This window comes from Lagopus leucura, unplaced genomic scaffold (assembly GCF_019238085.1).
Source record: "Lagopus leucura isolate 7727_CA_CO unplaced genomic scaffold, USGS_WTPT01 Super-Scaffold_739, whole genome shotgun sequence".
NCBI lineage: Eukaryota > Metazoa > Chordata > Aves > Galliformes > Phasianidae > Lagopus > Lagopus leucura.
The window spans coordinates 2,664,133-2,687,115 of record NW_024962255.1 but is presented as its reverse complement, the minus strand read 5'-3'; the positions used below and the strand labels follow the sequence as shown (position 1 = coordinate 2,687,115).

The 22,983-nt window shown below is 41.8% G+C and overlaps 1 protein-coding gene and 1 long non-coding RNA gene across 3 annotated transcripts; both read right to left on the bottom strand.

The window, feature by feature from the left end:
- Positions 1 to 441: 441 nt before the first annotated feature.
- On the bottom strand, positions 442 to 11,539 carry LOC122175282. Of its 2 annotated transcripts, XR_006177376.1 has the most exons (6): positions 11,511 to 11,539; positions 5,055 to 5,114; positions 4,459 to 4,569; positions 3,972 to 4,106; positions 1,906 to 1,947; positions 442 to 1,508 (listed from the first exon to the last, which is right to left on the bottom strand). It is a non-coding gene; the product is annotated as an uncharacterized LOC122175282 (long non-coding RNA). The 2 variants fall into 2 exon arrangements; XR_006177375.1 differs by lacking the exon at positions 1,906 to 1,947.
- Positions 11,540 to 13,949: 2,410 nt separating this feature from the next.
- On the bottom strand, positions 13,950 to 22,920 carry ECD (ecdysoneless cell cycle regulator). Its single transcript, XM_042863395.1, has 13 exons — positions 22,731 to 22,920; positions 21,709 to 21,826; positions 21,519 to 21,606; positions 20,582 to 20,763; positions 20,036 to 20,228; positions 19,428 to 19,556; positions 18,485 to 18,610; positions 18,084 to 18,169; positions 16,939 to 17,045; positions 16,086 to 16,263; positions 15,684 to 15,751; positions 15,341 to 15,561; positions 13,950 to 14,791 (listed from the first exon to the last, which is right to left on the bottom strand). Exons 1-13 carry the CDS (start codon positions 22,918 to 22,920, stop codon positions 14,561 to 14,563), a joined length of 1,917 nt encoding a protein of 638 aa, XP_042719329.1. The 3' UTR covers positions 13,950 to 14,560.
- Positions 22,921 to 22,983: the final 63 nt, after the last annotated feature.

Genomic DNA, 22,983 nt, shown 5'->3' with positions numbered 1-22,983 from the left:
CCAACTACAAGCTAACCACGCTACCCTATCATGCATACTGCTTCTTCCTAGCCAGTCTCCAATGGCAGCATGACAACTTCCACTTCATGGTGGGGGTAGACTGCTGTGCTTTTTGCCAGAGAACATCTACAAAACAGCCCCACCCAAAGCACAGTGTTTCCCATCTGTATGAAAATGCCACCAAACACTTCCAGGAAAGGTGGGAGAGAAAAAAAAAAGACTGCCTTGTATATAACATACACTTCCTTCGGTAAAATTCTGTGAGAGGTTTTGAGATGCAAGATTTCTCACACTGACCTTTACTAGTACAAGCAGTACCAGATAAACCGTTCAGTACAAGTGTTTCTGGTTTTCTCCTACATGCATTCTTTAAAGATGACTGAATCACTCACATGGAAGCATTTAGAGAGACAAAACAAAGTAAAAAGAAAAAAAAAAAATAGAAGGCCTAGCATTTAGCAATTATTATTTTTTTTTTTCCAAGATACTCATCAAGATAACATTTTCCACTGAATCACAGTGTTATACAACTTCAGCAGGGCAGAAACTTTTTTGCATCTCAGATTTTTATGCACAGGGTCTTGGAACCTCCTTTTTGAGCCTGGATTCCCTCAGATGCACATCCATTTGATTTAGAACTCATCTTGATGGACGTGTTCAATCTTCTTAAAGCCTGTGCCCTGGTTTTGTGGATGGGAACTGCAGTCAAAGCATTTCCATCTCTCTTAGGCTGTAGAACTGGCCAAGGAAGGAAAGCAGGCTGATCAGAAGACCTGAGAAATCACCTGAGTTTTTCTTTGATAGCTCCATTTCTTCAGTCTATCAACTAGAATGGCAGTCAAAACTGAGCTCCCGTGCCTCGCCTCCCCACCCAAAAGGGGACAGGTTAGCTTTAACATGAGTTTTGTTAACAAGTCATTTTGACTGAAATGCATTATAAGGAGTAGCTAACTCCCAACAGATGAGGACACAAGGACATCTACACGGGGTCATTCCTTCAAGAGGAATTTGGAAAAATCATTTCTACAGTTTCAGTCCTTTTATTTTCTGTTGTCAAAAAGCCCTCTGAGCATCACGCCTAGGCTAGGAGGGATATATAAGACAACTTGTACTACTGCAACCAGTCCTGTATTTACTCTGGAACTGGCTGTGCTTGTGTTAAAATTGATTGCAGTATTCCATGGATTTTAAGTACAGTTCAGGTTAAGGCTCGCTTCTATGAATCCCTCTATTTATCCTGCTTCTGTGGCTCTACATCTTTGATGCTACATTCATAAACAGAAAACTGAGCTAGCTACAGCAGCGTATGGAATATTTTTTCTGACAAGGAAACCATTGTGTGGAAACCTCCCTAGCTGCCATTTTCAGACAGGGAATGAGGCATTTGCTTAACATTTCATTTCTGGAAACTTTTCCACAGCAATGATAGCCTCAGTTCAGGCTCTTTGGGAACTTTGGCTGCAGCACGTTCTTCTTCCTGCCAAAGCTTTAATGGGCAGCAAATGTACCTGTCAACAAAAAGAAAAGATACCATAGTGCACATTATATCAATAAAAAAATAAGTTGCATAACACCATCTTTAAAGGAACACTTTGTAAAACCAGATGGTTATACTTACACGACACACATCAGAGCTATCTAGTATACTGGAAGCCATTTGTGAATTTGTAAAGGGCATAAAATACTAATGTGTCATTCTCTTGTATTCCACACAAGCATGAAGATCTAGCTCCAGTAACTTACTCTGTAATTCCTCAGCCCACTGTTTCTTCCTTTAAATTCTACTTCGCCCTTCATAGGCGATTGGCTCAAACGATTGACAAAGTTGTGCCATGAATTCCTACCAGGAGTCTCTACGTTTCTGACTTCTCTTTTTTGTATCACAAGCACATTAAGGAAACTTACCAGTGAAATAATTATTTCTTCATCGTTTGACTGACTGTTTATCTGAAACAGAACATAACTGCAGCAGTTTTATCCAAGAGCTTGCAACTAAAAAAGTATGCAGAAACATGCCAAATAGCATACGTGCTCATACAGAACTTTTATGTCTGGACTTCAGTCATCTCAGAAGGAAACCTAAACTTCAGTATCTAAACTAGTATTTAGATAAGATAGAGCTCTCACATACCGCGCACCACTTGAACAGTCTTACCTTTGCTCATATTAGCACTCTGTATTAGGATTTCAAACAAGATGTCTATGGCTAACAGCGTCACAACCAGTGTAAGACAGCAGGAAATGGGGCCTACAATCCTTGGTATCAGGGTAGGTGAGATTTTTTCATATTATCTCAAGTGCAGTCATACTTCATTATGACACTGTTATGATATTGAATATGTAGCAGTTAAAATTGCGAAGTCATTGAAGGAGAACCGACAAAAATCACAACAGCGTTTCCTGCAAACACTGCATTTCCCAACTGCTTCTAACAAATTTGAATTCCAACTTCATATCTTCCCAAGCGGATTGTGCCATACCAGCACACAAATCAGGATGGAGTGATGGAAACTACTATGTTAACAGCTGTACAGCATCCTCACCCTTGGTTCCAACAGATGCTGTCTTCTTCCTATTTCCATTTCTCAGCACTGTATTTCCATCACCAAAATAATCCATTGGTGAAAATACTAATATTAGATACAAGAGTTTGCAAACTAAAAGCAAGTAGAAACCACAACATAAGATCTCTGCAAGTTTTTTTGTTTGTTGTTGTTTTGAAATTGTCTGTGTCAGGCAGCATAGGAACTTAGAACCAGCCAGCCCATGATATTATTTGGGGGAGTGCCAGCTTGGAACTTGAGAGCTCCAGGTTGCCCCACTGGCTTCCTTTGTGAGCTTGTTGAAGACCAAGTCCTTGGAAAATGTATATATGTTTAGCCTACATGGATTTTAGACCTAAAGTATTATTTTAGATCTCTTCCTTAAGAGAGGTATTTCACAGACGTTCAGAGCTTCTTCAAGGTTCTCTTAGTTAATGGAGATTCTGGAAAGACAGTCTCCCAAATACTTTCACTGTTTTTTAGCCAAGAGAAACATATGCATCTGAACCAAGGAATAAGCATTTTTATTCTTCATTCTCCTAGGCATTCCTTGGTTTTAAACTTACCTTTTCTACACGCAGTTGCTAAAGCATGCAGCCTGTTACTCTTTATTTAATATTTCCCTCCCTTACAGCTGGGCCTTCAGATGAACCTCAACTCCACAAAACAACATCACACACATTTATTCCTTTTCTCCTGCTCAGTCTCCTGCAAGTGCTTTTTGGGCATTAGCACCTTAGGTTTGATAATGTTTAAGAGGCACTGTTATCTCTAGTCTGTTATACTCCTGAAAAAAAATTACTGCTTAAAAATCAATTTCTTGGAGCCAAGCTCAGATAAAATCATTTCTAGTCTATCTTCATTTTCTCAACATATTAACATCAGCAATGTTTAATGACTTATTAATGACCCTGGTCTGAAATACAGGTGATTTAGTATGTAGCATGACTTGATATAAGGTAAGGAATTCAACATCATAGCCGTCCAAAAACTGAACCAGAATTTGCAAGGGAATGTATGGACTCCAAGTTACCAAAGGGCGTCTACCATAGATCCATGTAGGTCTTCAGCATGCAGAATTGTTGCTGAAACTATTTTCTTATGCATATTTTTCTTTTCCCTAAAATAATCATGCCCTGAGCTTTGATCTCTGGGACTATCACCTTATTCTTAAGTTAATTCTATCCTAATTCATTATGATAAAAGCTAATTCTGCATCCAGGCAATGCAAGTTATGGAGTTCTACATGTGCATTTATACATTAAGTATTAGCTTTCACAGGAAGCAGAATGAAGTCTTGAAAAAACTAGATTCCCCAAGGAATAACAGATTACTATACATGTCATTAAACTTGTAAAGCATTACAATTAGACAGCTGTGTTTTACTGCTTGGTACACATAACCTGGCTTGCTTAGCTGGGCTGATACCTTGCAATGCACTTCCAGAGAGATCAGTAGTTCAGCCATCTGCAGTTGAGATTTTTCTCCTGATAGCTGCTCAGTAACCTTCCATTACTGCTTTTTATGCCTCTTGCTTATATGTTCCACTTAGGACTGCATCTTCTGCAAAATTCAAGTCAGAACTCCAATGAACATTTAATTCAGAGTAGCTCCAAGTAATAGAGTTGGATAATTGGAGGACTTCACACCACCCCTGCATGCACACCCCACCTACACCTGCACAGCTTAAGCTCCCAGTATGGGAAAACAAAGATATTTGCTGGTATAATTAAGCACTTCTAAATGTAATTGAATAGGGAGACTGTGAAACCCACCCAGGCAAGTTCTAGATCAGCCATTCATCCCCTACTGTTGGCTGAGGCAAGTTACATTAACACATTGTACTCTTGATTATTATGACTTTACAGCCCCACAAAGTTTCTGGATGGAAATTAACATAAAGACAGATACCCACCTTTTTTCCACAGTCCCCAGGAAATGAAAAATGAAGCAACTCGAGCAGTCTGACACTCAGCAACATTGAGAGTAATCAAATAAGGCCAATAGTTGAGCAGAGGACTTCCTCCTTTTGGAAAAAAGGAAAAGAAAGGCTCTCTGGTAAATACACAGCAAATTGAAACAACTTACCCAACTATTACACAATATTTCAACAGCACATTTCAAAACATTGCCTTCACATCTTCAATTGAAGGATATGTTCCTGGCAATAAAATTTCTGCGAAGTCAAACAAGAGCTAAGTTTTTCTAGGTCTCCCTGCAATCCATTATAGGCTACACATGGCACTGTATTTGTACTAAGCTGCCAGAGGTTAGCTGCAATGCTTATAACATCTGAGATCCCCTGTAGGCTGTATTAGACTCATGCTATTTACTACTGACCCTCAATTTACTTAAATGGATGAGTATTGCAGTGCCTTTCCTGTTACTTACATGCTACCGATTCCTTTGAGATCTGTCACAATGAAAAAACGTAGAATAAAAAGCAAATAAAATGCTTGCATTCTGACTTGCATTTTGACTGACATAACATAAGCTGTTACAAGTACCTACCCCAGTGACATCAAAAACTTGACCATCTTCACAGACACCACGCTCCAAAAATCCAGAGGCCTAAAAGAAAAAAGATTCATATCTTTAACCTACAGGAAGAAAGCTGATGTTTCATGAAGTCATACCAGTGACATTTTATCCTCTTAACTGACTCTCATTTCCACACGGTCTAAGAAATAGTTTAGGAAACATCTTAACTCTTTTATCCCCTGAATCCTACTGAAATAATCAAGGGCCAAATAATGAAACTACTTCAGCTGTACTGTGTATTGGTATATATTGCACAGAAAAACAAGAATTAGTTGATTTTCAAAACGAGTCAGGAAAATTAAGTAACTAATATATTTGACATGCACACCACTGCAATTTTACAAACAGAGTAACTGAAGGATGAATTAAGCTAAGAACTAGCATTTGTGTCCTCATATGTCCTCATCACATAGCTCACAATATATGCATGAGAACACTGTTAGACTGTGGGAAGACAATAAAATATTATTCTTCTCTTCTACAATGGATGAAGAAATAAATCAATTTACTTAATTTCTCAGGAGACCTGCAATGAACCACAGTCAACTGTTGCCTGTTTTGAGTATTTCTATCCAGAGGCTTTATTGAAGAACTTTCTGGAGGTACTTGTAAAATCTCTATCAACTTCAATACATAGCATCAAGCTTCTCTCCATGCACCCAGAAAGCCATTTACACAGCCATTGAAATCTACGCAAGCTAATTCATTTTATCTACTTACTCTTGACAGTTTTGCCCTCCTTGAACAGTAACTACACCAGATCTGAGTATTACAACAAATAATTCTATGCAAAACTTAAATATACATCATTTTTTCCATCACCAAGCTTATTAAAGAAAAATTATACACACTAGAATAAAAAAAACATACCTCCCACACTTTCCCACTTGCTAACTATCTTCAATCCAGTGTAACCTGCCTGACAGTTTCTGCATTTTACCAGCATTTGAAAATATAGGAAATAGCACAAAGGAAATTTAATCCTTCTGTGGAAATGAAACAGGACATTGTGCTGATGATTCAATTCCATCTGAGACACTGAGATTCAAATATTTGAGGGGAGGGGGAAGTTGATATTTAATTTATAGACAAAATAATTGCTGCTACATTTTTACTGCACCAACCTCCATCAGCATAGTGTGGGATTGATAAAACCCAACTGGAAACCTGAGTCAAATTATCCAAACAAGAGTACTGTGACAGCTTACTTCCTTCTGTTTGTAAGTGCTGGAAGACAGCACCATTCTTTTAAATCTGGATCTCTTTGGTGGCTCCCTTCACAATCATGACAGATAGTAACACATTGATGGAAGTTCAGCACAATGAATCAGCAGGCTTAGTGGCCATATAAAACAACATAAGAGCCTGTGTTAATTGCTGTTTAGATGCTTAACAAGAGCACAATGTAGAGGCTTCTTTCCTTTAAGTATTTAATAGCTTCAGGAGGGGTGGCTGGCTTACCTTCACCACCAAAGGTGTCAAGAAAGGCATTTTTAACATATTAAAAGCATGTAAGAACACACTAAGGAGTGGACTAAGAACCCTGCACATCTACACAGTCCCCTTTTATGTGCAGCATTGAAGTAAGGGCTTGAGAAATTTTTAACAAGGACTTCTAGCCTAAGACAGCAGGGAATTCATATAGATTCCATCAATTTTGCTTGCTAGTCCATATTATGACATTTAATCCTTAAGTAATTGCATCTGCTGAACTGAGCCATTTTTATGAGAGCTCTGAACAAGGATAAAATACACTGCAGTTAAAATTGGAAGCTCAGAAGCTAAGGGATGTAAATCTCTAGCACATTACCAGGATTTTAATTGCTTCACAAACATTCAAAACTATCAACTAGCCTTGAAGACAGATCTTCCAGACCTGTATTTGGCTTTCACATATTAAAATACCTTTCGTATTCTGAATATTGCGAAGAAGCACATGCATTCCATCTTCAGAAGGCACAGGAGAGCACAAAGGAAGAATCACAACACTTCTGAACTCAGGTAAGGCACGTGACCTGCTCTAAGCCATGGGATAATTTATGCTGCTTTACCCTAGGAGAAAACAGAATGCCTCCTCAAGTCTGTCGGCCCTCAGATGTCACTGTTCATCTGTGAATCACAGAACGGCCAGGGCTGGAAGGGACCTCAAGGCTCATGAATCTCCAACCCCCCGGCCACATGCAGGACCACCAACCGCCACATTTAATACTAGACCAGGCTGCCCAGAGCACCATCCAACCTGGCCTTGAACATCTCCAGAGATGGAGTATACACTCATAACTTCTTGGAAATAATCAGAATAAATGCTTAGCAGGCAATGTTTTGATAACACCCCGATTATTACACGCTTTTCTCTTCTTCCTGCTCTCATCCAAGATAAATGCATACATACACAAACACACAGATTTCTATTTCTGAGCACATAGTGCCATCTATATTCTCAAGGTATTTTCACAGTCTCTGCATGAAAACAATTGCTGTGCCTATCCTACAAGCTGAAAGCATTTAAATGCATTCTTTATCGCTGAGGGCCTCCAATAACACATACAAAAGGATTTCCTAAAACAACAGCTGATTAGGACTATTTAGCTCTATGGGTTGCAAATTTGAGAATCTTTCAATAGTCTTGAATGCCACAAAGCATTAGGCAGCCTCCTTGACATTAAGACTTTTAAAGACACATCAGAGCAGACACCAACTGAAGCATTTTATGTTTTTAAACCAACCGCTGTTTTGTTTTTTTTTTTTTTTTCCTTTCCTGTAAGCTCTGTAATCATTAAAGCCATTTCAAAATACAGGAACCATGCAGAGATTCAAAGAAGGCCCTCTGTAGAACCTGTGCCCATACCTGATAGGAAAAGAGTTGTGAAGGTCAACTTGGCTTCAGATAATTTGACCAGAAATGGATGTAAGGATGGACTTGTCTCCCACAGAAGCTGACAAAATGTGCGACCCCCTGACTTTGTGTTTCACTGGAAAACAAGTTCCCCAAATCAAAACAGGTTTCAGGAGGTGAAATCAATCACTTTTATTTGGGCAGTCCTCCATTAACACTATGTATTATTGAAAACAGCAATGATAGGCATGGGGCATGATGAAAGCAGTGTTCAAATACCTGTTGCTTTCCTAAGACCTGTAGTTTGCACAGGAGATTACCCCCCCCACTGCAGCTAAATAACTGGATTTATGAGACAGGTACACCCTAAACACAGATTTTTCACTGTGGAATTGCTGTTACAGTGATGGAAGAAAAATATTAGTATCATAAAAGAAATGCATTTCCCTTCTGTCCTGGGTGGGTGTACACAAGCACATGAGGACAGGTGAGCTGTAAATTGACTGAGTTGTAAATACAAAGATGTGTTGACATAGGCTTCTCCAAAAGTAACGCCTCCTATTTATTTCCAAAGAAACTACAACAGGTACAAAGAGCACAATGTCACTGTTTCATAAAGGAAATTCTCAGCTACAGACCACCATTTTTTCTAAAACAGTCACCACATTTGCTATGCATTTTTACCAGTGAGAAACAAGAGCCTAACCTTGTAAATACCTGCAGCAGCAGAGAACCCAGTGTTTCATAGCAGCTACATACAATGGCATTGTTGCTAGGAAAGCCTTGTCCACACAGTCCATCTATCATCAGCACAAACAATTGGAAGTCAGAAGGCACCAAATCCAGACTACATGGTGAGTGCAACAGGACAGTCCAGCCAAGACTGGAAACATGCTGTATCCAGGCTGGATGTGGCTCTGGGCTGCTTGGTCTTGTGGCTGGTGACACCATACACGGCAGGGAGGTTGAAACTAAATGGTCACTGTGGTCCTTTTCAACCCCGGCCATCTATGATTCTGTGTTCCACAGACATCAAACCCAAATCCAACCCAAGTATTAATCTGGTTTGCAATTCTACTTCCAGTTTTCTAAGCCACCAGATTAATATACCACAACATGAATTCAGCAATGAGAAAAAGCTAGTTAGATCATACTGTGCAACACCCCGAAAACACAAAACTGCTCTACGCAGCAAATATGCAAGTTCTTAGTTCTGAATTAGAAAAGGGAAAGATTTAATACCAATCTACTACTACAAAAAAAATACTGCAACTCCATTAAGAATCGATTCCTGACACCCCATCTAAGTTTCCTTTCACTCAATTTCATCTACTCTGCCCATCTCCTTAGACCTTCAATTACATTTAGGTCCTGCTTTTTGACTGGCAATTACATCAAGCAAATAGCTTTTATCATGTTCTCCCTTATTAGATGAAATAATAGAATAATTAAGATCACTGATTTCTGTACTTGTTTTTGCCAATTATTTTTTAAGCATACATGGGCCTATGCTGAGTACTTCACTTCAAAACTGCAAGTGGAAATTTCCTCATTACAATAATGGAGACCAAGTTGTGAATTTAACATTAACATCCCTTGACTTCAATGGGAAACAATATTTCCCAGGTCAGCATTAAACTTCTCCATGGCCAAACAGCATTAAGAACTCAAAACTATATTGATGTCACCTTTTAATTTCTCAAGATGGTAGATACATTCAGTCCAGCCCACGCAATGTTATCTGATCTTCCTTCCTTCATGTTACTAATTATTTTTTTTCCATTAAAAATCACTCTTTAGGCTTGTATACCAAGATGAGGCTAATAGGCACGCAGTCACCCAATCCCCATTTCATCTAAGTAAAAATGTTGCTAACAACTATGAACACAGACTATATTTTCATACTTAGAAGTTTTTTTCCAAGTACCTTTTAATTTTACAAGTAAAATATGGATCTCATTATGAATACAGTGTCACATTAGCATATGTTTACGGTGACCATGTAAATCACATTTATAACAACCTTTTCACCACAACCACTGCTGGTTGCTAACCATTCCTTGAAATGGTAGTTGGATCATAAACATGTCTTAGATCATAAACACCCAAATCTTATTACTCTTCTCAGTCTTTCCTTATAGAAGCTTGGCTGAATGAATATGTTTTAATTCCTCACAGCAGAAGTATTTTCCCCTGGAGCTGTTCATAAGGCATGGCCACACCATTAACTTGCTGTTACAAAGAACCATCAGCCTGTCACTGTCCCTGTGGTGAGGTATGCTCCCTTTTGTATCTTCAAGCTAAAGGTTAACTCAAATCTGTATCAAAGATTTCATTACTAACCCTCCATTCACAATCATTTGACCACTGCGGGGTGAAGCAGCTCAAATGCAATCCTTCAGGTAGGGTATGTCTAACTCCTTGCAAAGATTTCATCTCACAATTGGACGCCTCAATCCAAGACAGTTACAGAGTTCCATAATGATCAAATCTTTCATCTGTCCTTTATAAAAGAACTTGTCCTTGGTCTTAAATCTAAACACTGCTTGAGAGTTTTTTCTTTTTCTTTTTTCTTATGATATTATTCGGTTTAAGTGGAAAGAAAGCTCTATAATGGCACGTTACTGAAGCTTAGAATAAACTGACCAGAAAGAACAGCAGAAGAACAGCATGATGAAAGGCAACAACACAAAAGCCTAAATACTATGAAAAAAAATGCAGTTCAGTTTACAGACATAACAGTAGCATGGATGATCACTTAAATCTTAAGTTAAATCAGCAAACTAAGGAGGAGGAATGGCAGATTCTAAAACACCATTACAAAACAAGGGGGAGTGCTTCCAAGCTCAAAGAGAAGAAGATTAGATGAAATGTCAGGGGGAAGTTCTTTACAGAGAGAGTGGTGAGATGCTGGAACAGCTGCCCAGAGAGGCTGTGGATGCCCCGTCCACCCCTGGAGGTGCTCAAGGCCAGGTTGGATGGGGCCCTGGGCAGCCTGGTTTACTATTAGATGTGGAGGTTGGTGGTTCTGCCTGCAGCACGTGGGGGATGGAACTTGATGATCCTCAGGTTCGCTTCGAACCCAAGCCATTCTACAGTCCTATGACTGGATGTAGCTCCATGCTTTGCACTTACCTATTTGCCACTGCCATGTTCTGATGACTCCCTGTTAACTGCCTGATAAAACCAGCAATGGTCTCACTGGCCAGCTTCCATTAAGATGTTCACATCAAGTACAAGAACTTATTTAAGTTCAAATAGGCAAAATTGTGAGAAAGATCAGATAAATCAAGACAGAAACCTAACATGGTGATGTGAAAAATTTGACAAAGATCACAGAAAGCTTAAAGCAATACATTAAGTAACTAGTTGACTCAAGACATTCAGTGCAAAAGGTGAATGCAAACACTGGACTATCAATTCTGATAAGGTTATACACAAATAAAGTGAAAACCAGTTAATTTTTTGAAATGCTGAAATGGAATGAAAAGTACTGCAATATTAACAGGGTGGCAAAGTCTTTGGCTACAGCATATGAGAGCAAGCCAAATTGTAACAGTCTTACATACAGAAGCAAAAGACCTGCTTACCTTCAGAAAGCCCAAAATAAGCAGTAAACTCCAGCAAAACTTCCTCACCTTCCCCTGTCAACCCTTAAGTGAGGTCTGGAAGGGGTGGGTCCTGGCTCCAGCCCTTCTGTCCACTCAACTGGATTGTATGCACCTGGGCTCTTCTGGGTTGGCCCTGCCTTCCCCCCAGGTGCTCCATCACTGCTTCAGACCCTCACTTAGCATTTCCACTACAGTTTTTATGTCAAGTAACTGTATGATATGCTAGACCAATATCAGATGTGCTACATGACGTCTTGGATAGCTTTGGAAACCATGGAAGCCTCTAGCATCATTAACACTCCCTGCAACACAAGCAGACAGTTTATGGAAGCAAGATGACAGATGCTAAAGGAAAGCAGTCAGTAAACAAAGGGAGAAAGGGACCTCAATGTCTTAACATCATTCTCAAGCCAGAAAAATGCACACATGGACTCATAGTCCAGGATTAGCAGCAGCTGTGACCAATGAAAACTTTATCTTCACTATGGATGATAAAGATCTCAAACATCACTGCTTCAGACCATGTGACATTCAACTGCAAAATCCAGCATGCTCACCCACAGCAGAGTGCATTTAAATCAATGTATTGATTACCTGGTATGCAAGTGAAGCCTAGCAACTTGTTGTACAATTTTGCTTAAAACCACATAAAGGAGACCTTAGAAAATCCTCAGTAAGCTCTGGTTTTTGGCCAACATCACAGACACAGAATTAGTTCACACTGTGTGTGAAACATCTGACTTCCAGTTAGTAAAGCTCTTCTGTTCTGTTGTTAGGATACTCAGCTTCTTACCTGCAGCACGCAAAGGAACGCCAGGTCAGTTCAGCCCTTATTATTACTTACATTAATTTTTTCAGAAACACCAAAGGAAGGCAGTCATCATGTGTGACCATCTGATAGAGAAAATAAACGTATTGAAAACAATGCATAAACATGTAATATGAATGCAATCCCAATGGGGAAAAAATATGTTTCAAGCTGTGCCTTGTGAGGCAGTCATTGAGATGAGCGTGCCTTTCTGACCATGCCTAATGAAGTCTCTGCTTTTAAGTGAGGTCATTTGATCAAATCCCACAGATGAACCCAAGTAAACTAGTAGATTTAAAACCAGGCATGGACATAAGCACTCTAAAGCAAAGGATGATCTTTTTACATACATTGTGGTGTCCAGCAGAGATGCACTGAGACAGGGAAACATTAAAAACAATCAAAGCCCAACTGGAATACGCCAGTAAGGTTCTCATCTTGGTACATTTCTGACTTATTTTTCTGCTTTAGTTTAAAAGTTCAGGTCGTTCAATCAAAGCTGTGACAACAGCAATAACCAGCCTTGTGCTAATGGAAAAACTAGCTATTAGTTTGCTGACTGATTTCACTGAGCATTTTTGCCTCACTGTGCCACTGAGCCTTGCCTGAGACTGATTCGGACAGGGCTACTTCCACATCGTGTCCTTGGGCCCAGAGCTCCAGTATAATAGCAGTAGAATTTAGGCACCTACGGCTGCAGAAACACAGAAGATTTCACTGTGGATTCAAGATCAGGCAAACATTTAAATCCCTTTCTTATTTTAAGATATGAATACATATTTGTGGGATTTACTTCTTCTCTGAACTCAGTTGCCTATGTAACTCAGAAATGGTTCTTTTTCCTTTTCCTGTAAGTTCAAGGATACAAAATGCATTTTCTTGGCAAGTTTAACTTCGGATCTCTCTCCTGCATACACAGATTCTTCTCTAAAGAAATGATTACCTCTTCAGCAGATCAGAACAAAACCCAAGCCCCTCTTTGGATTCCAAATCCAGAAGTATTTGATTCTGTGATTCTGGGTCTTCCCATTTTGAGCGCTCCTTGTTCACGCTCATTTCATTCATTCATGTGTGCAATCTCCACGTTCTTCATTTGTACTGGAGCATGTTACAAGAAATTCCTCATTTACAATGCAAACAAATAACCACAACCCAGCCCAACAACAAATAGAAACAATTTGCAAAATCCACTATAGTACAGATTAATTCATTAGTACAAATTAGCATTTAGTGTAAATTGTGTCAGACTCTTGAATTTCAGTGGAAGGAAGAATAGAAAAGACTTCCAGAAATCCAATGAATCCAGCAGATCTGCCTTCTTGCTCTCTATGCATTTTCTTTCCTATTTATCTGGTTAAAAGTAAGTCTTCATATCCAGATTTGATGATTGCTTTCTAGGTGAAAGCAATTCTAGGTCACATTTTCCCTAAACAACGAAACCCAACTGTTCAGACTGAGCTCACACACAGCTACTGATGGCACACTACCAATGCGCAGTCACAACAGAATCCAAAAAATGCTCCATTGTGAAAATGCTTTGACTCCAAGAACTTCCAACATTTTGCTACAGAAGTTATGCACACCTTCAAAGAAAAAAGCAGCTCCAGCAATCTGGTTGTACTTCTGCTTTTATTTTAAATACATTCAAAAAATATAGCAATATTCACATATTTTATCAGATTACTCATCATCAAATACTTCTAAGTAGTAAAAAACAAAATATTCTTGTAGCAATTATCAAAAGTTCTTACAATGCAGCATTTCTACATTTGAAAAAGCATTCAAATATCCGATGAACATCGAATCAGCATTCCCAAATCCACACAAGAGAACACTGTCTCTCCAGCATGGTATTCCTCTGTCTCCCCAAATGCAGCAGCATTTTCCAGATATTGGCAGCACTTTGCCATGGGTAAAGGATATTTTAGAAATACAGCAAATCGGAATGTCAGCTTTAAAGACACACTTTGTCTTCATTCACATCACTTTGCAGTTCTCTGAAAACATAACTGGAGAACTCCTAGTCCTGTCAAAGACAGGATTTCCAGGTAGACAGCATTTCCAGGTAAATTCACTTTATGTCTTTAAAGCCACACACAGCACGTGTATAAAATGCTTTAAATTCAAATCTCATCTCTTCTTCCAAATGCTGCTACTCTTTCTGTGTTTCTTTTCCCAATCAGTCATGTCTTCTGAATTAAGAAGAATATTCTTATTCTTCTTATTCTGCTGCATCCTCACTAGAACCAACACGATCTGTATTTTCAGGTAAATACACCCCCATGCTCTGTAAAATGTTAGAGGTGGGTCCTGCCAGTCCAGCTTGAGCACTGTAAGATTCAAGCAGGTTAGTTACTAGGTTCATATCCACATCAACTGGTGTCAACTCAGCATCCTCCTCTTCAGAATCCAGGCCAGCATTTTGAGTTGTAGTTGCTTTAGCAGAATATGCCTGTAGTAAGCACAAGGAAAAAGTTTCATCAAGACAAATCGTATACAAAAAAGAAAAAATAAAAAGAGAGAAAAAAAGAAAACAGTTCTGTCACCAACAAAGTTCAGTATGTTCTAATCTGCCTTGAGAGAGAGGAACGTGGTCACCAAACACTCATGCCAGTTAAAAATCATCACTTTCCATTATGTGGATGATGTTCCAAGAGAAAGACACAGAGGGTTAGTGAGTCTTGGCTCAGTTTCCTACAGGAGCGACCCACAATCGAAACACAAGAAGTCAAACTGCAGCTTGCAAGGACATGAAACCAAGTCTTGGCATCAACGTGCACGTTAAACCCGAGTTATGTTTTGGTTTCAAAAAAACACAGTGGTGTACCTGCAGCACATTTTGCCTGCGCACAGGATTGTTGTTTTTAGTAATCAGCACATGGCTAGAGGACAAACACTGCTGATCACATTGCTCAGGATGACTTCTTTTAGCATATTTCTTCTTTCATAACAAATCTCTCAAAATGATTATGCCACAAACTAATATTCAAGGCACACTTACCCCTTTCTTTTGAGTGGTAAAACTTTTCCCAACATTGGTTTGTGCCAGTTCACGGTCCATTTCATCCATATATGACTTAAGACTGCCTATAAGTTCCTTAGGTGATACCTCCTCGTCTTCCCTTTGATATTCGGCATCTAGGTCATCATCATCCTCATCTGAGAAGTTGAACTCCTCCTCTTCATCCAGATCATCAGAATCCAGCTCTTCTGAGTCTGCCCCTGCGTGTTTTCATGTAAGCACAGACAGCAAGGAAATCAGCACAGTGGACATGGATCACCAGAAAACCCAGGGACACTAAATAAGCATGAGAAATTTCGACAAAAAAAGCAAGCAGTCTCACCCAAAATTCTGTCTAACGCTTTTGTAAAAGAATCTACATCAAAGGTAACGTTGGTTTCATCAGATGACCTGAAATAAAAAGTGTTTTCAATAAGCAAAGCTCCTATGCTTGCACAAGCCTAACACAGACAAGGACTGGGTGCCACACTGCTAAACGAAACAAAACAAGCCACAAAGCTAAGTAGCAGCTCTGGAAGATAAAGCATCCTCCACCACTTTTACCTGCACCAGAGCATGAGTGGTCACAGAGCCAGTTTAGAACCTGTTCACTACTAATACAGATGTTTGCTTCAGGCCTCTACTACAGAGAATACTTCCCAAATTTGAAAGATCACAGAATCACTGAGAGTGCTGTAAGTGAATGAAATCACATTCCACACTCGACTCCAAAAAATACCAGTACCATGGCATTTCTGCTCCTTTGTGTGTTGAGACTTTGGACACAAAAGCCTTCATACTTTCAGCAACTGCTTCCAAGTCATATTTCTGCTCTTCTTCATTTGTGGAACGGTGGGATTCACCTGTTGCCTCCTTCAGCATCAGATCCAGAGCATCAGGAGAAATCTCCAGCCAACTGTCATCTAGAAGAATTTAGGACATATTTCCTATTTGAGCTCCAGCCTGTTAGCCCACAAGTCCCAATCTAGATGGCTGAGAGCACTGTTAGCATTTTGTAGCTCACTTTATTTGCACAATTAAGTTTTCAAGATGATACTTGATAACACAAGGTGCAAAGTAGGCGAGGAGCTGAGATAAACAGAAAACATTTTGTTTTAGTACTTAAAAAATCATCCAGAAATACAGATGTGACCCATACTGAACACTGGCAACAGCTACAAGTCAGAAAGTATTAGAACAAAATTTATGCTGGTTTCATATAGGCCATTATAATGGACCACATACTGGTTAAGCTTTGCACTGTCAGTACTGGAATTGGTTTCATGACATAATCAAAGCTTTCTGTCTGATGGACAGCTGACACAAAGTACTTGACCTGGTGTGTGTGTATATGGTGCTCCTGACCTACTGCTATCAAATCAGAAACTGGATTGCATGTCTTGCAAATTAACAACATCAGACGCTGTGGTTTATATAAATGAACTGGTTTTGCCAATCTGAAATGACTGCCCGTGAGTAACAACTCTAACAGCCACAGGACACACCAGAAGCAGGCAAAGAGATCGTACAGTTGTCCCTCCCTCACCACAAATAACTGTTTGTGATTGGAAGAATCCACCCCCCATCACCCTGCTCACCATCCTCTGCAGGAAGACAACTTGCTTCTCTCTCAAACTCTTTCACATCAAACGTTGTTGTCTGTAGCAGTGTCAAGATTTCATCGCCAGGACTCATTTCAACAGAGCTAAAAGGAAAAAATTTACTGCAATGGATTTTTGTTTGCATTGCCATGCTAATGGCACCTGACACTCCATACACATTTCCAGTGAAATTCCACATTATTCCTTCCATGCAAATAAGTAAAAAGATAACCAAAGTGTGGGGAATTACAAGCATACTGCACAGACAGTACTAGCCACAGTAAGACAGAGTTAATTAGTGACATTCCTTGTTGTTGTCTCCAAAGCTCATTTCTCTTCTACTTCCTTTGTTCTTAGTGCTTATTTTGTCTTGGTAAATATTCAGATAGGCAGACCCTAACAATGCATACAGGAACTTCAAGCAACTAACAGTCAAGATATTTTGAACACGTAAGTCCTCAGATATTTTTCAATGATTTGTTTTTTTTGGATTGGATCTTTTGGAGATATTCATAGCCAGCTGTCCCATTGAGTAAAGGAGACAGATTACTTCTTATTTGCTATTCACTGAGATTGAATCATAGAATGGCCAGGATTTAAAGGGACCGTAACAACCATCTGGTTCCAACCCCCTGCTACGTGCAGGGTTGCCAACCAGCAGACCAGGCTGCCCAGAGCCACATCCAGCCTGGCCTTGACTGCCTGCAGGGATGGGGCATCCACAACCTCCTTGGGCAACCTGTTCCAGTGCCTCACCACCCTCTGTGTGAAAAACTTCCTCCTAATATCTAACCTAAACCTTCCCTGTCTCAGTTTAAAATCATTCCCCCTTGTCCTGTCATGATCTCCATAGCCAACCAACCAAGTGAATAACACTTTTTAGCCACCTCTTAACCCACTTGAAATAGCTTAATACTTTACAAAACCAAGATAAATAGTTACTCAAGCAATAACTTTTACTAACTGAGAGCATACTAGGGGAATTAATACTCACATGCCAGAGCCACAGCACCAATATTAAATGCACAAAGGAAGACGGCTTCAGACTTTTTTGAGAAAGTCTTAAAAACCAAACCAAACACACAAACTTAGTTGCAATGCTTGCAGGTGCTATGTATTCACCAAATATACACAGTTCTTACCTTTCTGGCTTGTTAACAGATTGCTGGAAGTAATGTTCTGCCATACGCAACAGTTCCAAGTACTTTGCAGAGCCTTCCATTTCTCCCTGTTTAATCCAGCACACAAGCAGGAATGTAAGCAATTCTCCCTCCACTTGCTTTTCACAGCCAGGTTTCAAAATGACAACTTCAAATAATTACTCAAATCCATTTTAATTTCCAAAAATAAATAGATTAATTTAGAAGGGGGACAAACCACACATGCCTCCTTTGAAGATATTCATGGATTTTCCATGGGTGGAAGCATTAGATTTCATGCCCTGCTAGAAATACTTACACAAGTTCAAGAGCTAAAAGATGTGCTGTTTTTTTTTTTTTTCTTCTGGATCATGTAAAATATACACACAGACACAACACTTCACCTTAAAATAATCTTTTTCCTTCAGGCTGCGGAGGTACCTCTCCCACAGGGGACCCCTGAACTCATTTCTCTTCACATCTGGAGACACTTTACTGCATTTGGAGCACAAAATTTCAAAGCCATGAGCCTGTAAATAAGAGATGCAACAAGAAGATATTCTCAAGATGTGACAAATTTAAGCACAGCTCTAAATGACTGCCTATCAACTCCCTATCACTCAGCACTCAATTTTACCACTTAGGAAAGAGAAAGCAAAGCTGATTGTGAGATCAAAATGGTTTATTACTGCTGGAGGAAGAGAGATTGCAACTTCCAGAGCAAGATACTGCAATCTGACATACAAAGTTTGTCTACAGGGAAAGCTGCTGAAAAGCAAACTATAAGAGAGATCTATAACTCACCAACTCCTGCTCGCATAAGCACCAATACTTCAACTGTATTTATATTCTGTGCTGACCTGCAAAGCTGTGCAGTTCAGACAAAAATGCTGCGGTGAGGCACAAACCTCAGGACAGGCAATTTCAGAAGAGAAAACTTGCTCTCAGATGTGGCTGTATTTCTGCTTGGAGCAGAGACCCAAGGGCACACTGAGCCTTCTGTACTTCCAAGAGACAAATCCCACCCTGTTCCCATCTCAGCTTTTGCCTGTGTTTGCTCTGTGCTGCAAGTTCTACATGTTTCATGCCAAATTTGAGGTGCAGGACAGCACCACCTGTTGTACCAGCCTTGAGGCTTCAATCCTGGTTAAAATGGTTTCTAGAGGTGGAAGCACAGGAGTGCTCTATTCTGTAAGTAGTCCCCCACAGTACTGCATTTACAAAAAAGTCGCTGCCTGTTTGCTCACACTTCTTTGTGCAAGCAGGCCACCTGCAGGCAAAGAGTCACTTCTGAGATCAAACACCAAACAGAACAGTCTGAGTACAAAATCCATACAAAGTAATTACCAGCTTCATGCCCAGCTCGTGGGCTTTGTACTGTGGGTGGGATGGAGGGGGCAGCGTGTATCCACTGCGCCTGTCTGGGGCAAACTTCTGCTGCACGAGCTGTGCATACAAGCACTTGGTGAATGTAACCTGAAAAGGCCAAAGCAAGAGAAAAACACTCATTGTGGTATAACTGTGCTCTGCATGGGCATCAACTTTCCCGTAATTCCATTCAAATTTGGTTTTGAAGCATCAATATTACTGACCTTATCTGAGATAGTATTTTGGATATACATATATATATTTGCCTAAGATCACAGAATCACGGAATGTCCTGGGTTGAAAAGGACCACAATGATCATCTGGTTCCAACCCCCTGCTATGCGCAGGGTCACCAACCAGCAGACCAGGCTGCCCAGAGCCACATCCAGCCTGGCCTTGAATGCCTGCAGGGATGGGGCATCCACAGCCTCCTTGGGCAACCTGTTCCAGTGCCTCACCACCCTCTGTGTGAAAATCCCCCCCTACCCTCTGAGTGAAGATGGGTCACTTTTTAGATTTCACAAAGAATACTCCAAGTTCCCAGCACCTCTAAACAAACATGAACTTAAATTAGAGGGATCACTTACCACAGTCATCACTCGCTCCTCGGGAGGGAAGGTGTGAAAAGAGCGACATGCCCTCAGGTCGGTGGGATCCCGCAGGTAGAAGGCCTCGACTGCTGCAGCCACCAACGATGGGCGCTGCTTCAGCACTGCCACGATGCCTGCTGGGAGGTAGCAGTGTGCTCGGTGATAAGAGGCCTGGATTTTCTCAGGATATCTGTGTTCACACAATTGTAACGCTGTGTTCAGTGCACTGCAAGCCTCAAACGCTCCTTTTTAACTACTGCTGTCATCTACATCAGAGTATTAAAGAAGGACGGGAAGGAAGGTGATTCCTGCCATGGGTAGGGGTAGCATCCCAGCAGTGAACCACCACCAGAGTCCCCACATAACACAACAGCTCACACGACAGAGGTCCCCCAGTTGCACAATGCCCCAGGAAAACTTCTAGCTAAAAGAGAACCAGCTCTACTGCAGCTAACAAGAAAATGACTGAATACAATGAAATTCCCCAGACAGCCCAGAATCAGCACTCTCTGTCACAGAACACCAAATAAACCACACACATACCCATCGATACGTTTATACACAGCTCTTTGAATGGGTTCTGCAGCCAGGAACTTCTCCGAATGGGCAGATAACAATGCCAATGCTTCTGAGATGGAGAGGCTTTCAGCAGGCAGCTCCTCCCACTGTTGCTCTTCTGTCTCTGACAGCGGAATGATGTGCAGCTCTCCCTTGTAAAAGAACACCTGGCAAACAGTAACATTTTCATCAGGTGGGAAAAGCACAGTCACACAAGCAATGCAAGGTTTTGTTTTGTACATCAGATAGCTACAGAATGGCTTAGGTTGGAAGGGACCTCAAAGCCTCTAAGTTCCAACTCCCTGCTGTGGATTGGCTGCCTCCCCAGCAGCTCAGGCTGCCCAGAGGCCCATCAACAGAATCATAGAATGGCCTGGGTTGAAAACGACTACAATCACCATCTAGTTCCAACCCCCTGCTATGTGCAGGGTCACCAACCAGCAGACCAGGCTGCCCAGAGCCACATCCAGCCTAGCCTTGAATGCCTGCAGGGATGGGGCATCCACAACCTCCTTGGGCAACCTGTTCCAGTGCCTCACCACCCTCTGTGTGAACAATTACCTCCTAAAATCTAACCTAAACCTCCCCTGTCTCAGTTTAAGACCATTCCCCCTTGTCCTATCACTATCTACCCTCGTACACAGCCGTTCCCCCTCCTGTTTATGAGCTCCCTTCAAATATTGGAAGGCCATAATAAGGTCTTCCCAGAATTTCCAGGTTTGGCCAAATGTTTCCTTTACACCAGACAACACTGAAAGCTTCCCTTCAGCTGGAGATGTGCCTGAGAAGAAGCCTCCAGCAGACCCAAGGCTGCAGGCTGAAAACTCCCACATGTGAGCACTGAAGGACGCAGCAAAAAGAAGCGCAGTTTTCAGCAGCCAGAGTTGTGAGAGGGATCGAAAGTGGTGCCCAACACGCTCACCCTGTTCTCGCTGTTCTCAGGACTCAGCCACTTTGGGAGGAAATCGGCTGCCTCGATCAGCAGGAACTCCCCATCGTTGTCATCGATCCTGCTCAAGGAAAAGCCAGTTTTGTACACAGCGCAAGGCAGGGAGCTGCTGAAGGCACCCACTGGGTGCAGCCTGGCGCTGCGGAGTAAGGCAGGACCCCACCTGGCCACCAGCTCCGGGAAGGCGCGGCTGATCTCCCGCACGAGGTACACGATGAACCACTCGTCCTCCACGTTGTCCCCGAACAGCGTGGTGCCGCCGATGTGCTCCGGAGTGTCTCCTGCCGGAACAGAATCGCACAACTGTTCCTGGTAGGGAAAGTCCTTCAGTTTGCCCATCCCATCCCATCCCAATCCATCCCATCCCATCCCATCCTGAAAGGTGAGAAGGACCCCATAAGCGAAAGTTAGAAGGCAAGAAGGCTTCACAGTGACTGAGAATAAGGGGGGTGAAGGAGAATAGTTAGAGATTGTTTACAGAAGCAAGAATGTAGAGCTTGTTAGAAAATAAGGGAAGGCAGACCACTGGGTCTGGGATAGCGAGGGGGATGAAGGCCATAAAGATAAGCGTTTGACAACAGCCTGAGGACATTTGGCAAGGAGGTGATTAGATGTCCACAGGGCAAGAAGAAACTGGTATGGGGGGGATGCTCCCCGAAAGGTCAGAAGCCTTCACGAGGAAAACAACAAATCTTCATCCCATGACCCACTACGCAGGCGCAAGAGGGGTGGGTCTGCATGTGAATGAGCTCTCGGGCATGTAATGAATATGTATCTGAATTCCAGGAAAACTATTGATTATTGTTTTGTTATTATTGTTTGGCCTATATCTGTAGTATGGCATAAATCTGTAGTATTTTCCAGACGGTGAGCAAGTTAGGAGGAATGATCCCCCTTGCACCCGGTATCTGTGCAGCATTGATTAAAACATAACTGCTTTTATAACTACTTTGTGGTTATAGAGTTTGATTCCGCATGTCAATCCCATCCCACTGCACCCTATCCTATCCCCACCCCATGCCATGCCACGCCGTCCCATCCCACCCAACCCAACCCCACCCCACCCCACCCCACGCCATCCCATCCCATCCCCACCCCACCCCATCCCATGCCGTACCATGCCATGCCGTCCCATCCTATGCCATCCCATTCCACCCCACGCCACCCCATTCCCGTCCCGCTCACCGCACGGCGGCACGTATCTCAGCCGGAAGCGCTGTCGCTGCCAGATGTAAGCGGCCAGCAGCGGCGCCAGGCGCACGGCGATGCCGTCGGCGCAGCGCCGCAGCCGCTCCTCGCCTCCCGCCCCCGGCACGGCGAACAGGCGGTAGCGCACGGCGTCCTCGGCCGGCGCGGCCTTTCCGCGGTTCTGCATCGCGCCGTGCGGTGCCGCGCGCGGCGCTCCGCTCCCCGGGGCGCCGTGATGGCGGCGGGCCGT